The following is a 16,629-nucleotide window of genomic DNA, read 5'->3' as shown; positions in this document are numbered from 1 at the left end:
TTCACAAGCTCGCTCTTCTTTCCCACTGACCTTCACCTGTCTACGCCCTTCTGTTGTGGCGTTAGATAGCTGTTTACTCCCTCTGTTCGCCTCTTCACCCATTCAGTCAGATGTGTCTGTAACTGTGCTGATCAAGGCAAGGGTTTCTAAGGCCTTTTTAATTGCACGTTTACATTTAAAACATTTAATCAACACAGTAACTCATTGTTGGAATGTGTTCGGTTACCTGTACTTCTCCACTACGGCCAATAGAGGCAGTGGTGTACCGGATCGACAACATAGAGTAATAATAAGATGGAGTAGAAGTAGACAAGAAAGCTGATTTGGTATGGCAATGTAGTTATGGCGAATTTAAGACAAAATCAAATTTTAACGAAGTAAAACGAGTTTTGTACTTATGGTTTAATATATGCTAATAGTTTATATAACCAAAGAAGCCAATAGCGCTCGTTCGGCTGCGATGCTTCAGTTGCAATTGGTAGCAGACCAAAAGCGAACGTTAACTATTGAACGCTTACCTTCGGAGAAGAGAGCCACCTTAAAACACTTAAAGGTACTATTAACTATCTCATGTCAAAATGTGTGTTAAAAGAAAGCCAGCGAGTCCATTTGTTCAGTCGCTGTTCGAAAAGAATGTCAAAGAAAATGTTACAGTTAGGGTAGTCAACACTGTCCCGTGCCTACAATGCAATTTACGATTGATTACCATCGAGTTCTAGTGCAGTATGCAGTTTTGTAGTCGTCATTTTGAACTAACCTTTATAGTGTCTGACCTTGGAAATACATCGGCAGAAATATGTCTGAAAGTTCAAGAAAAAGGAAGCGCAAGAGGTCCTCCAAAGAAGAGGAGGTAAGACGTATCTTTGATATAATGCAATTGATGTCGTATGCTCCTCTTACTGTTAGGCTGTATAAAATGAATGAGGTACATTTTAGAGTATAACTTGACTCTAAAGTGATGAACAGTGGATGGATTAAATAATAAACAGTTACGACCTGCACAAACAAACTTTAGATTTGACATCAATAACAGAAGATTATACAATTCTTGCCAGCTAAGGTTTTTCGACCTTGTGTTGTTGAAATGCTATACTTTTTTACATTTATTTCAGACATCCAAAGATCAACAAACGAGTGACGGATCCAAGAGCAAACACAATGAAAAACGACACTCGAGGTTAGAAAAAAATCTTGCTGTAGATTGCATCTTTAATTACAAACAAGTGGCAATATTGAGTGTTTGACCATCATATTGCATTTCTTCTTGCACTTGAAGATCTTCTACAAAACATAGAGAATGTACTTCTCATGTTGAAGAGGAAAGTCGCCAAATCAAAAAGGCTGTATACAAACGCTGCGCAAGAGAAGAAACGGGCAAGAGACAGGTGATTCAGGCATATGTGGCCCATTCTAAGCCAAAAAGTACCTCTCTTTCGATCCACCCTGATTACCCCCAGAAAGTGGAGTCTAATACCGTAAAAGATAAGGTTACCAGTGGTGGTAAAATAAAGGAAAGGTGTCCATCAAGATCCCAGAACATCAAGAATTCAGATACAGATGGTTGGAAAGAAGAAAAAGACTCAAAATATAGTTTGGATGAAAAGGCTCACCATATGAGCCCACCAAGATTAAAAAAGCAGCAAACAAGTCCCAGCGATGTTTCAGAAGAGCGATGGAAACACCGCCAGTATTTGCCGAAGAGTAAAGATAAAGAATTGCACAAGAATCGAAATGAGAGCAAGACAATCAAGACCAAAGAACAAATCCAGACCTCTCTTCACTCCAAGTACTCTATAAGGGCCAAGCAAAGAGAGATAATCAAAGAGACATGTCAGGAAAGTCAGGAATTGTTGGTAAAAGAAAAAGAAAGCCGAGATCCAAAAACATCTACAGACTTCACAGAACAGTTTTCTCTTTCAACCAAGGCCAAAGTGTCCTTTGAATTTGCAAAGTCATCATTTTCTCGGCCCAAAATACCATCACCTGTACTTTCCAGTTTCAAGATTCCGAAGAAGGTTAAACCAGAGCTTGTTGAGGTGAACACAAGTGACAAGTGTGACGTTCCCTCTACAAGCAGGACTGCCACATGTACAACTGAGCGCACTGTAAGAAAAATTGAGAGTACCGGTATATCTTTTTCAAATGTCCCTCCCACTACACGCGATGTCAGCGCAGAGCAGACAAGTGAGCAGGTGAGCTATAACATGAACATTGAGTTAAAATTTCCATGAGAGGTGATTTTATTTTATGTATTTATTTATTTTTTTGCCATCAAAATATCCTTGACTCTAGATGCAAGTGGCAGAAGAGCTTCAACTTGCCCGGTTTGAAAGGAGATTAGAGGTGGATGTAATGCAGAGCTATGGAGAGCTCACCTGTATGGACATAGACCCCCCAGAGGAGAGAGCTACACATAGTCTCTGTAAGTTATATCACTTGGTGCGGAGTGCCAACGCGCATTAAAAGTCATGCCTGGCCACTGTTGAATAAAATGTGAGATTGACACTCACAGGTCTATTCAGTAAAGATCTGTCCATTCATTATCTAGGCCAGGGGTGCCCAAACTTTTTGGACCGAAGATCTACTTTTCGATCAGCTAACCTCCCGGGATCTACCCTTACTTGCATGCACGCACGCACGCACGCACGCACGCACGCACGCACGCACGCACACACACACACACACACACACACACACACACACACACACACTCACACACATGCCATGATGAGAAACAGCCTGAAACTGAGGCATGCGATGCACTTTTTCAGCCTGTTAACTATCGTAGCTCACACGTACTGTTTTAAAGTGCTTCCCTGGGCCCTCCTAGATTCCTATTCTTTGCCCGTGCCCTCGGTGAATTGTACACGAAGCAAACTCTGAATGAGAATAATCACGACAAAGGAGAGAGCGCAACAGCTCTGATCACAAGCTGCAATTGCAGACTGCTGAGCGCTAACAACTTCCGGTGACGTAATCACGCGCCACCGTAAATTCAAGATTTACCTGCTTTATTTTATTTTTTAAATATTTTTTTGTGAAAATGTGACTGATAGGATGACTAGGGTGCACCGTACATTAACACAAAAATATATATTACTAACATGTACAAAAATATATTCCTAACATGAACAAAGACACACAAATGGTTGTTTGGTTTTTTTCTCCTCGACTCTCCTCGGATCTACTTGGGACCTGTCTTAGATCTACCGGTAGATCAGGATCGACGTAATGGGCACCCCTGATCTCGGCACTTATTAGTCCATCACATTGTGAAGTGTCTTAGAGCCTATCCCAGCTGTGTTCCGTGGGGGTAAACCCTGAACTGGTTGCCAGCCAGTAGCAGGGCACATATAGACAAACTACCATTTGCTCTCACAATCACACCTCGGGACAATATGGAAATGTTTTTAGAAAAAAAACGGATTTACATAACACCATTTACATTTTAACAGTGTTTTGTTATTATTGTTGCGTTTCGCAGTGGTTTAGTACTTAGTCCATCACATTGTGAAATGTCTTGTGAATTTAGTTGTAATTCATTTTACTCGACGTATATTATCCAATTGTAGTGGAGGGGATCTGTCCATTTCCTTATGGCCCTCCTTGGACACAGGTTCTTTTATTTTTCTATAAGGTGGAAGAATACCCAACACCACGTCGTCTTTTCTGCAGTTTATCACAACACCATACGAATCGATTCGGGCTTCTGAGAGTTTCAGATCTCATCAGGAAGCCCCGAAAAAAATACAGTCTCACGTTCATATAGGCGTAGTATGTTAATGAGGGGCGGGCAATCCTTCCCCTTATGTAAAAATCTGAAACAAAGAAAGGTCAATGCAGTTCGATCTTGGCATGTTGACAAAATCCAGACTTCCTCCTGCTGTGCATAAATCCCAAGAAACTTGACAGCCTTGAGGGACTCAGCAGAGATGGGGGACAGGAAAGAAGACATGTGGGGGGCTGTTAAATTGCTCAAGAGAAAAAGAGGATGTAAGCATAACACTACCCTCTTTGTTTTAAGTGCTTCAGCAGATGTTCAGACCGAGACTAGTATCAATAGTTCTCATGGTAAGGCAAATTCCTCAACACAATACAGATGGGAACAATTTAAAGATTGAACAATTTAATTTCGCTCTAAGCAATGAAAGTGTTTTCATTTCACCTCAGGAACTTTTGCATTTTTTTCCAGGCAAACAATCTGCTCAGCAAGATGTAATCCTTGTTCTGGACACCAATATTCTCCTCAGTAATTTGGATTATGTGAAAAAGATTCAACATTGTGGCCTTGGAGGTGATTTTCATACCTAATGCACTGTTTCACCCTAAATGTGTCTTTTGATGTTATGTTACGTTAACCTCTGAGTGAACTAGCATAATATTTTGTTGTCTCACATACTTTGTCCATGTTTTATGTATTTGTAGCTTTAGGTTTGCCAATTGTCCTGATCCCCTGGGTGGTGCTGCAGGAGCTCGATTCTCTCAAAAAGAGGAAAGGCCTCACAGATTCTGTGGCTCATCTGGCCTGTCCTGCCATTTCCTACATTTACAACTCTCTCAAAAGGCGAGAAAGTCACCTTTGGGGGCAGTCAATGCAGCAGGCAGCTGCAAGTAACAGTGAGTTGAATAAAATCACTTGCATTTGTCATTTCATATTCAATTGTAATTTTTGTGTCTCAATTACATATTAAGCATGTGTTGGTTTGCATTATAAAGTTGAGGGCAACACGGTGATGAATGGTTAGCACATCTGCTTCACAGTTATGATGTTCGAGGTTTGAATCTGAGCTCCGGCCTTCCATGTGGAGTTTGCATGTTCCTCGCCATGGTTGTGAGTCTGAATGGTTGTTTGTCTTTACAGTTTGTACCCTGTGATTGGCTGGCGCCCAGATCAGGATGTATCCGGCTCCCCCCCCCCACCCCCCCCAAAAAAAAATCACCTGGGATAGGCTTCAGCTCACCCCCATGAGAATACGTGTTTAAAATGGATAGATGGAATGTGGAAATAATGGTCTCGTAATCCAGAATACTCCATCCATTCATTCATCCATTTTCTGGTCCGTTTTTCCTCGCGAAGGTCGCCGGTGTGCTGGAGCCTATCCCAGCTGCCTTTGGGCAGTAGGCAGGGGGACACCCTGACCTTGTTGCCAGCTAGTTGCAGGGTACACATAAATGAAAAGCCATTCGTGCTTACAATCACACCAAGGGACAATTCAGAGTGTTCCATTAACCTGCCATAAATGTTTTTCGAATGTGGGAGGAAACCGGCATACCTGGAGAAAACCCACACAGGCACGGGGAGAACATGCAAACTCCACACAGGAAGACCAGAGCCCACAACCGTACCCATTCAACTACAGTAGTTGTAGAATGAGAACATGCTACAGTGTTATTTATTAAAGTACCATGCAGTGTGCAGTAGTGCTTGGCTTGCCTCTCGGCAAGGCAGTTTTAAATGTGTTTAAAAGCATTTCCAGACAAAAGAATGAAACATTTAAAAAAAAAGTGAATAAATAACAAGTAGTGCATTTCTGTACTCCCCCTAATGTCCAGTGAGTGGTAGTAGTACTCTGCTCATTCTTAGTGGAAAATTATTCATTCATTATGGAGCTCTTGGAAAGTGGGTGGGCAATAATAAATAACTCAAAGTCTAAACTTTTCATGTGTTGCCTTCTGTGTGCTAGATTTTTGTTTTCACAAGGTGAAAAATCTCTCTCTCTCTCTCTCTCTCTCTCTCTCTCTCTCTCTCTCTCTCTCTCTCTCTCTCTTACCATTCTCAGATAGTCTGATGGCTGAGAATAATGATGACAAAGTGCTGCAGTGCTGCCTACAATATCAGAGTTTGTACCCAGGCTGTGCTCTCATCCTATGCACGTGAGTCCCCCCCCTGCCCCCACCACCGTTTCCACAGCAGCCTGTGTTGACTGCAAACAGTACACATGCATGTGACTAGGAGTCGCCTCGGGCAGATCATGCCGGTTAGGATAGGAGCAAGGCCAGACAGAATCACTGGGAAATAATTTAAGCATGTTTGTGGTCAGGGTAGGCTCAGCTTTTGACTTATTTGGCCATCACTGCTACTATTATCTCTTTCTGATACTGACATTGGAGCTCTAATCAAGGAAATATTAAACTGGACTGAGTGCCAATACCTGAAGTAAGATGAACTATAGTTCCACATTTGAGAACTACATTTTGCTGAGGCGTAAAGTGTTGGTGGACAAATTGGTTCATTTTTTTTTTACAAAAAATATTAAGATAGCTTGATCTAGTACATAAAATTGACTGTGGAACCTCGAAGACTTGAAGTCATCTTGTGTAAGACAAAAGACGTTGTAGATGTTTATGTCTACAGGTGCTTTCTCCCGGTCTCCCGCCGTAGGGCTCCAACAGTGACCTGAACGTGAGCGAAGTGCTTTGGGTTGTTTTGCCAAATGCGGAAGTTGGTTGCACATAACCTTTTTTGCTGAGGGTCAGGTCTGCTGGCGCCCACTTATGTCAAAAGCAGGGGTTGCCCTAAAAATGAAAAGCAGTCACTTCAAAGTTTCATTTCTGGTCCTATCCTCATCACACTCGTCCTATTTGCATCACTGTTAGCTCTTTGTGGTGGAATCACTAAAAACATCAACACAGTTCTAGATGTAATCCTTTCAATGCTTCCTAAAGCTACAGTCTCTTTGGATGGGTTAGTGTTGTGAGATTAGTTTGAGTTTTGCAAGACAGTTTTGTCATGATGATGCTAATTAGAAATAATTCAAACTTGATACGTGCATTTTACACCTCCATTTTGGATGCACAAAATTTTTTTTAAGCATTCAACTTTGGAGGTTCTAGTGTACTGAAAACAACAGCACATTGGCCACGCATTATTTATAAGTAGCGCATCCACAGCTCTGTTATCATGTAACATTTTCTTACCACTTTATTTTTCCACTGTAGAAATGACAAAAATCTATGCAGTAAGGCTGTCCTTAGTGGGGTTAAGGCCTTGAGCAAGCTTGATTTGGAGGAAGAGGTTGAGGGATCAGGATGCACCGTTAACCACCTACGAAGCACCGTCCTTCAGAGGCTTCCTCAAATCGACACGCCAATGCCCTTACCAATGCCAAGAAGGAGTTCTACACCAGTGCTATCTCATACACAAGGACGTCTGTCTTTATGTCTCCCAGAGGAAGGTGAGAACAGTATCCCTCACGAAATCCAAATTACTTGGCATTCTCTGTCATGGTACAGTTGCAACAGCATGCACCATCGATGTTCATTCTATTTCCACCTGCCCACTCTTGAACTGTGCTGGTTGGATTGCTTAACCAGTTATCTCTCTATGTCAAAGACGTGCACCGGTGGAAAACCTAACACAAATAATGGCCGCATTTTCTACTCGTGCCCTAATTCCATGCCCCATGTATTTATACAATTGATTCATCATTCATGCTAAAAAAATATATACTGGTACAATTCTTCCAACTTTGTGGGATGAGTTTCGAGGAAGCCCTTTTCCTGTTCCAGCCTAAATAAAGCAAGATCCGTCGCGCGAATTTGAATGAATTTGGTCTGTAAAAGCTAAAGAGCCCAGATCACAACTCCCATTAAACACAATTAGGATAGAACTCAAACAGAATATGTGAGCCAAGCTGTCTTGCGCAAAATCTGTGACCTCATAAATGTTATTCTTGATAAAAGGAAAATAATTCCCTCAGACACACTTCATTATCTGTACTTTGTTTTATTTCGCCAAGTAGTTGCACATGCACACATACTGGAAAAAAATGATGTGTTGAATTTAATTTCATTTTGTCAAGTCAGTGCACAAAATGAAATAATCTGCATCCACATTATTTTTAGATCGACTATACATCTATGTATAGTCCAAATAAAATAGAGAAAATTCAACACACTATTGTTGGCAGTATATGTGCATGTGAAGATTAGCTTTTGTCCTCGTGACTGTTTGCAAGTCACCTCCACTCATGTAGACACATGTATCCAATTCCAGAGAGAAAAAATCCCACAGTGGAGGAGAAGGAGAACATAAAAAGATGTGTCTCTGAGTTTGAAAACTGCCTTCAGGAGGTTCTGTCCAATGTGCTTGAGATGGAGATGAAAGCTACTTACGATGAGTTGTGGCAAGAGGTAGGATTGTAAAGTATGTCGAATTTTAATTTCCAATGGAACTCAGTGGGTGACATGAGACATTTGAATGAGTGATTTGGTGTCCTCTCAACCCAACATGTTTGCTTGGCATGAGACTAGTTCACACAAATGTGCATCAAAAACATGGGAATTTGTGGACTTATCCCCATTCTATAGATCATCTACATAAAGCCGCCCTGGAATCTTCTTGACATTTTGCATTGTTTGAAAAGGCACTGGAGAGCAGTATTTGGCTTCATCGTCCCACGATCTTTGCTCCAAACAGTTTTAAATCTCATTGACTTCTTTAAACAAGGTAAGAAATCTGTACAGTAGGAAGATGAGGTCAAAGAGCTATTTTGTTCATGCTCCTAATTGTTTATGGTTTAAAAATTACTGTACACGTTCATATACTGTGGTTGTTTTCATGTTGTAGTCCTTCAGTGATATTAAGAGTAAAGCGTTTATTTGTACGAATATATTTTTATAATATACTATTGTACAGTATTTTTTATGCGTTTGTAAAAGGCAAATGGTCTGTGTGTGTGTGTGTGTGTGTGTGTCTTAGAATAATGGCTCTGGCCTTTTTGCATGTTCTCTCTGTAATTTCTCCAGATACTCTGGCTTCCTTCACTTATTCCAAAAACATGCATTTTATAGGTTCACGGAAGATTTTGCGACATGTAAATGTCAGTGTGGCTCTTGGTTTGTCTCCATGTACAATTGGCTGGTAATCAGTCCAGTGGTACCCCACCTCTCACCCAAAGTAAGCTCTGATCGGCTCCAGCTCACCCATAGCCCTAATGAAGACAAGCAGTAGATAAAATGGATGGATAGATATCTGAGTATCTCGTATCTAAATATCTAAACCAAGTCAGAAAAAAAAAACAATACAGTAATCCCTCGTTTATCGCAGTTAATGGGGACCAAAACCACCCTCAATAAACTAAAATCCGCGAAATAGCGTCCAATTAACATAAACAGGTAAAAAAAAAACATTTTTTGTTTTTTGTCTGCAAACGGTCTGCGAGTATATATATATATATATATATTTTTTTTTTTTATACGTTTGAAAAAATCTGCGATGCACTGAACCCGTGATAAACGAACCACGAAGTAGCGAGGGATCACTGTAATACGAGAAACAGTGAATCGTTAAATCTGGTTTGACAACTTGGTCATTGTCATGTCAAGTCTTATTTCACTCCGAATTGTGAGTGTATGGGTGATGTTACTGTCATCATTTTTTTAGTTATTTATTTTAATTGTGACTACTCTACTATAATTTGTGAAGGAGAAAAAACCATTTGTGCCTCAAAAGTAATAGAGAGCAACACTGTCATATATTTATTTATTTATTTATTTTTATCAGCACATCTTGGCTCTCAGATGCCTCTTGATCAAATGCCATGGTTGGCAAATTTTACATTTAGTTTTTGAGCAGCGAATTTTCCACATCCTTACTAACCTGTGTTTATTATTGAGCTTGCAATGTTTCTAAAATTGTGGCGACTACCTTCCGTGTTTGAATGCAATAGCAGGCAATTTCCAAACAGCTAACTGGGTTCTGACTGAACAGAAGGCAAACTGAGTCATCCCCTACTGAAAAGCCTCAGTCCACTGGGGAATGACGTCCGCTGCCTTGAACTGCACCAGAATTCCCCAGAACAGCAGATAGAATTAGGTCACCTTCTAAAACGGCACTCTAATATGTGTCAGTATAGTGCTGAGTCACCCTTTGCACTGCCTCTTCATCTGGCTCTCAGTCCCTTTACTGTATCTAATTGAATTACCCTACGTCACAAGCCTTGTGCGGATAACCAGCCTCTCGTTCTTTCCCATTGTGCATCTAGGTGAGGATTTATAGCTCACCACAAGCACAAGCTTCTTCATCCCCAGGCTAAATGGGAATAGGTGAACCATGATTGGGTATAAAAAGAGCTTCTCTGAATTGCTTAGTCATTCACAAGCAAAGATGAGGGCGAGTTTCACCAGGTTGTGAACGATTGCGTAAAAACATAGTCGAACAGTTTAAGGACAATCTTCCTCAACGTACAATTGCACGGAATTTATGGATTTCATCATCTACGGTCCATAATATTTTCAAAAGGTACAGAGACTCTGGAGAAACCACAGCATGTAAGCGGCACATTGAATGCCCATGACCTTCGATCCCGCAGGCGGCACTGCATCAAAAACCGACATCAATGTATAGAGGATATAGTGTAATACCACATGGCCTCAGGAACACTTCAGACAACCAATGCCAGTAAATACAGTTCAGCGCTATTTTTGAGTTGAATGCAGCTTGGCTGTGTGCCATTACAGTCTAAAAAGATGGGAAATATGGAGAAGGGAGAGAACAGGAACTACTTCAGTGGAAAAATGCAGCATATGATTCTCTAGTCTTGCTGGTGGAGGCTGAGTAGTGTATGATGACAAAGCAGAATATTCTGGGACTTGTTTGATTTAAATCGGGTGAAGTTGTGCTCATATTAAGCATAGCATTTGGAGTGCAGTCTTATGATAGATATTTTCAAGGGGTTTTAATTTGACAAATTCTCTTTTTTTTAATTGCTGTGGAATGTCTCTTGTAACTACATAATGTAATGCTGGGAACATGTCAGTATGATGCAGTGCAGTTCTCAAACGCTCAAATTGAAGCGCAAAAAGTCCAATTATTAGCCCTCCTGTTATTCTTGGGGTCAATTCGACCCCATTCAATGTTTATCATTCAAAAAATTAAAGTTGCACTTTGTTTTTGCTATTAATGACTTTTCCTCGTTTGACAGGGTAACTAATTAAGCATAAAATTGTCATGATGCTATTTTTTTTCAATATCGTGTGTGTGTGTGTGTGTGTGTGTGTGTGTGCGTGTGTGTGTGTGTGCGCGCGCGCGCGTGCGTGTGTGTGTGTGTGTGTGTGAGAGACCATCCCCTCACTTGCAGTTGCAGAGTTCATACTCTTGAGTTCATACATTACAGGGGATGGGGAAGATAACAATTTCTGCAAGAACTTTGATAGTTTCCCACAAAGACATTGGCAGTTCAAGCAAAATAAGGGAGGGGCAAACATAGAAGTTTGCACAACAGCCCTCAACCCAAATCACACACACACCCACACACACACACACACACACACACACACACACACACACACACACACACGCACGCACACACAATCCCCCCCACCATTTTTGACCTGTTGGTGGCGCTACAGGAAAGGTCATTTCATCAGCAAAACCAATAGGTTTCATCCTCATGTGGCTATTAATACTGTCAGAAAATTTAAGAAGATTTGAATGAAAACTTTTTAATTTAAAAGTTTGATCCGATGGTGGCACTGGAGTACAGCTAAACTTACTGATACGGTTTATGATCAAGGGAATATTTATGTATTCAACAATGACAAAGTGCTTGACACAAAACCTGTGTCAACAAATTCATCACATCATTTTCTGGAGCCAAATATCCCTGAGGTCAAATTGACCCCAAAGGTAAAATGCGATACTAATATTTAAGAGGAGGGTTAAGCACCTTTCGAAAAGTGTCAAACTGACTATTAATTTCCTGTTGAAGCATAATTTTGGTTAGGTTTGGTATTGATTTACTGATTTTAGTAATCTTGTTTGCTTTTCCTGGTTCAATCATTTGTTGTTTGACGTAGATTCAGGCCAAATTGTCTCTTTTGTGACCCATACAGCACAAAGGATGACCTGATTGTTGCCTTAAATGTAGATGACAACACCGTCAAGTCATGAATGTGTTTCTTTGTTCTGTCAGGTCTATTAAGAGAGCGCAGTTCTATTTTGGTGACTCTCCAACAAGCGAAGGAGTTTGTCAAGGAATTTGGGAAAAGGTCCAGCCATGTTCCCAGAGCACTAAATGAAATGGACGACATCGCCCACAAGCTAACACCTCAGGTCTGCTTGACCCATGAATTTGTTGTGTTGTTTTATCCTCTTGATAACCAGTAAACAAGCTCTCCCGTTCAAATGTTCTCATCAAGCCTGAATCAGCTGTCTGTGATGTTGTCATGAATGAGGATGACGAAGCCAAACGACCCCCTTCCTCTCATGTCCCTCACCATGAAGTCTGGGCCATGTTTGAGAACATTTGGTGTAAAGTCTGTGAAATAAGGTGAGCGTAGTGGCAGCTCCCATGTTTGGCTTTTAACGCGCAGGCATTCTCAATTTGGATGAATGGTTTTGCAAAATACAAAAGTAATTATAAAATGTTGTTAATTTGTAATTTACAGTGTTGTTTATGCAGTGCACTTCAGGTGGAGGGGCAAAAATAAACTGAATGTTGGAGTCTGGGGGTGGCTCGGCAAAGTTTGACTTATGGGCCGCGTCGGGCTCGCTCCATTCCTTCATCAATTAGATACATTATGAATGCTTTCAATATTGTTGCGTTCATTTATTTTGAATTATTATTTGAAAACAGTAGCTGGTTTATTATTGTAAACAATACAATAAAAGTATTCGGAAAATATATTATTTTGTAATTATACATTTAACATGTAGGGCGAGCCGGTGGTCGAGTGGTTAACACGTCGACCTCAGAGTGCAGAGGTGCGGTGTTCGATTCCGGCTCCGGCCTCCCTGTTTGGAGTTTGCATGTTCTCCCTGTGCCTGTGTGGGTTTTTTCCGCGTACTCCAGTTTCTTCCCACATTCCATAAACATGCATGGAAGGCTGATTGAACACTCTGAATTGTCCCTAGGTGGGAATGTGAGCGTGGATAGTTGTTCGTCTGTGTGTGCCCTGCGATTGGCTAGCAAACGGTTTAGGGTGTCCCCCACCTACTGCCCGAATACAGCTGGGATAGGCTCCAGCACCCCCCGCGGCCACTGTGAGGATAAAGCGGACAGAAAATGGATGAATGGATGGATTTAACATGTATGGATTATCTGCTCCATCTGTCAGTGTTAGTCATAAAATTCGGCCCGCGAGCACATACTTTTGCCTACCACTAGAGCAGTGGTTCTTAACCCGGGTTCGATCGAACCCTAGGGGTTCGGTGAATCGGTCTCAGGGGTTCGACAGAGCCTCTGCCATGGAGGTTCAGTCACACCCGACTCAACATGTCAATTAATTATGACATGCCCACTTGGCCATCACTGACTGGTTCATTTTGAGCACAGTTAAAAAACGTATACTTTATACTTATACTAATTGTGTTTACTTTTTTTCTGTTTTTAATAAATGTTTTTTTTTTTTGGTCTTGAATTTGTAATTTTTTATTTTTCACCAATGAAGGGTTCGTTGAATGTGCATTTGAACTGGTTGGGTTCAGTACATCTAACAAGGTTAAGAACCACTGCGCTTGAGGTTTAAAGCTTGTCAAAAATGTGTACTTTCTTGTTAAAATTATCTGTTCTGCTTGGTCACCTTGAAAAACCACATACCTACTTGAACAAAGGAGTTATCCTGCTGGACTGAAAAAAAAAGATTGCATATGATTAAAATATGTTTAAAGAAAGCATATCTTTTGTTTATTTTTGAGGAAAACATGGGGAAAATGTCATCAGGTTTACCAAATTTTAATCACATGCAACCAATGTACATGTTCAAATTAAGTAAATCCAAAGGATTCATTCATTCATTCATCTTCCGAACCGCTTGATCCTCACTAGGGTCGCGGGGGGTGCTGGAGCCTATCCCAGCTGTCTTCGGGCAGTAGGCGGGGGACACCCTGAATCGGTTACCAGCCAATCGCAGGGCACACAGAGACGAACAACCATCCACGCTCACATTCACACCTAGGGGCAACTTAGAGTGTTCAGCCTACCATGCATGTTTTTGGAATGTGGGAGGAAACCGGAGTACCCGGAGAAAACCCACGCAGGCCCCGGGAGAACATGCAAACTCCACACAGGGAGGCCGGAGCTGGAATTGAACCCGGTACCTCTGCACTGTGAAGTCGACGTGCTAACCACTGGACTACCGGGCCGCCATCCAAAGGATTATTTTAGTTTTTAATGTGTGTAGTTTATTCAGCGTTTGCACACTGTATCCAGCAGGCAACCCCGTTTCTGACCACACTGGACAAAATAGGACAAACGTGAGACAAAGCAAGGAAAACATGACAGAAAGTGATTGCCACAGATGACCACACAGATTTTTTAAACTGTCAAGCAATTTTCAATGTCAGTCATGAAGTGGATAAGAAACTTAGTCAACTGTACTGGAACTTGGTGAATGCCGCAAAACCTGACAGTCCCTAATAGTACAGAGCAAAATGTGGGTGTCTGGAGCAAGATGGGACACGTTTCTCTAGCACGTCTCGGTCCTTTTGGGTTTTGTTAAATTCAGCCGCATTTGGTGTGCATTTTGTCCTGTTTTGTCCCGGTTTTCACAGTAAGCCAGGGTGTATGGTAGCCATTTCCTTGTGTCATTCTGACATCAGTGGAAGACTGCAGGCCAAATTGTAATGTGCCTTTGAGCCTTTGGGGCTCACCAGCCTCCGCACCCCACGGCCCATCACCGATACTCTGTGAAAATTAAAAAGACTTGAATACAAGTAAAATATTGCCAACAGTGCACTACAATTTGGGGAATGCCCGGACTGCTGTAAAACATATAGAGTGCATTGATAAGAAAATAAAAGCCTCTCAAATGCATTTACTGCCTGTTTCTTATTTTGTCGTTCTTCCAGCTTGGAAGTGTTCAAAGCTCTGGCCTTTGATCCTCACGCCAGACAAAGTGCCTTGCCAGAAGGAGGTCCTGCTCCACTGCAGGACGCAGTTGTCTGTTTGGGCCAAGTGTCCTCCATGGTCTCACAGCTGCTCCAAGCCTTCATCAGGTATTTCCGCCTACTCGTCTCACTGTCCCAGTCAACATTCTCCCTCTCTCGTCATTATATTCAGTGGAAATAAAAAGTCTACACGTGAGGGTGTTGTTGACAGTATTCCTCAATGCCAGAGGTCTTAAAAAAACCTTAAAAGCACAGAATTTCTGAATATGGAAATAAATATGTAGGGATGTCCAATTCGTAGTTAATAGCACTGTATTTTCTTGAAAATGGCTCTCTTCGTTGTGTTCCATGATTGCATTTCATGCCTTGGTAATTATGCTGGCCCTATGCTTATGCTTGCTCTCTTTATTCTGTGGAATATTAATGCGGGCCATGGCTTGTGCTGTAAGATCTGACAACAAAAATATCAGGAAAAGCCTAGGGGGCTGAGGGGACGGTATGGCTCAGCGGTCGTCTTCCAACCCAGAGGTCGGGGGTTCAATCTCCAGCCATTGTGACCATGTTGACGTGTGCTTGAGCAAGATACAAATGAGGAAACAGTGGTCAGGCGCTTTGAGTGCCTTGTCGGTGGAAAAGTGTTATACAAGTGAAAACCTGTCTACCATTTACTGGAAAAGCTGAACTTTTATTTGGGGAAAATCAGAGTCACATGAAGTGGGGGCAGGGGTGTGATGACTCCCATTAACATGAGTAGGAATATGATTGGTTAATTCTAAGCAAAGCCACGTCACTAGTTATAAGCCGGTGCGCACCCTTGTGCAACTGCATTAATTTTTTTTTTTTTTTGAGTTGTACAAGTATAGAGGTCACATATAATGGTGGAAAAAATTTTGATGTATCTTGCTTTAGTTATTTTAAAACCTGGAAATTGAACAAGGGTCTGTAGACTTTTTAGAACCACTGTAAAGAATTGCTGACTTCTAAAACCTCAGTCTGAAGAAACTTGTCAAAAATGTTTGCATGGAGAGACAAAGCGATTCTCATACTTTCACAGGTGTTTTGTTCTTCACGTTTGAGCCTGCCCTCACTGGTTCTTGGTTTTGTCTGTCTTACACTCGCACAGCTTGTAGACTTTTTATTTTTGATATTGTATCATCAGCTCGACCTTCCAGCCCATCTTATCACCGTTCCCATGATGCTGCAATACACTTCACAATGCTTTTTGGCTCCTCGCTCAGTTCAGTTATCTGTATCTCGCCCATAAGGCCTTGAAAGCGCAAGATGCCCCTGCGCCTTTGTTTATAGCCAATGTTTTTAAACGGTCCCTCACTACTTCACTGGAACCAAATGCATAACATCAACAAGTTATCAGCGCAGCACAAATTACTTGTATCTCTTGCCATCGTAAACCACTGGAAAAAACACCGCATTATAAAGCTAAATAAAAATAAAAAACATAAAAACAATACAAAATGTTTGTGCGTACAAAAAATCTGAGTTCCCCGACACATTGGAAGATTTAATGCAAACTGAATAATTATGAAAAGAGCATATGTTTGCCGTCCATCTCTGCCATTTAGCTGTCGTTTCCTGATTGCACTCTGCAGGTATTGCCATAACAATGGCAGACTTTTTATCCTTTTATTACGTGCTTCGTACACTACCTCAACGCATTTGAAATAAAATCTTTCAAACTTTCCACAAATTTCATTTCTATATTAGGTAACTTATTAGCACCTAGGAACTTATGAGCATTGAGTAATTAGAGCCTTTTAAAATATATTTTTATAAATATATAT

At 41.2% G+C, this 16,629-nt stretch overlaps 1 protein-coding gene across 8 annotated transcripts in view; it reads left to right on the top strand.

Annotated features, from left to right (window-relative positions):
- The first annotated feature begins 230 nt into the window (after positions 1–230).
- swt1 (SWT1 RNA endoribonuclease homolog) overlaps positions 231–16,629 on the top strand; it is a 37,422-nt gene continuing 21,023 nt past the window's right edge. Inside the window, exons 1-14 of one of the 8 annotated variants that reach the window (XM_019864731.1) lie at positions 260–553; positions 793–850; positions 1,113–1,177; positions 1,277–2,192; positions 2,293–2,422; positions 4,193–4,294; positions 4,426–4,617; positions 5,781–5,874; positions 6,940–7,175; positions 7,997–8,133; positions 8,311–8,449; positions 11,916–12,055; positions 12,142–12,272; positions 14,792–14,938. In XM_019864731.1, coding sequence (XP_019720290.1) covers positions 797–850; positions 1,113–1,177; positions 1,277–2,192; positions 2,293–2,422; positions 4,193–4,294; positions 4,426–4,617; positions 5,781–5,874; positions 6,940–7,175; positions 7,997–8,133; positions 8,311–8,449; positions 11,916–12,055; positions 12,142–12,272; positions 14,792–14,938 — 2,483 coding nt within the window. In that variant the 5' untranslated portion in view covers positions 260–553; positions 793–796. Of the gene's footprint in view, positions 554–765; positions 851–1,112; positions 1,178–1,276; positions 2,193–2,292; positions 2,423–4,192; positions 4,295–4,425; positions 4,618–5,780; positions 5,875–6,939; positions 7,176–7,996; positions 8,134–8,310; positions 8,450–11,915; positions 12,056–12,141; positions 12,273–14,791; positions 14,939–16,629 lie in introns of those variants that run through there. The other 7 variants (XM_019864734.1, XM_019864729.1, XM_019864730.1 and 4 more) reach the window with 7 other exon arrangements.

Source organism: Hippocampus comes, unplaced genomic scaffold (genome assembly GCF_001891065.2).
Source record: "Hippocampus comes isolate QL1 unplaced genomic scaffold, H_comes_QL1_v1.1 scaffold172, whole genome shotgun sequence".
Taxonomy (NCBI): domain Eukaryota; kingdom Metazoa; phylum Chordata; class Actinopteri; order Syngnathiformes; family Syngnathidae; genus Hippocampus; species Hippocampus comes.
This window is presented reverse-complemented; position numbering and strand designations above follow the sequence as displayed.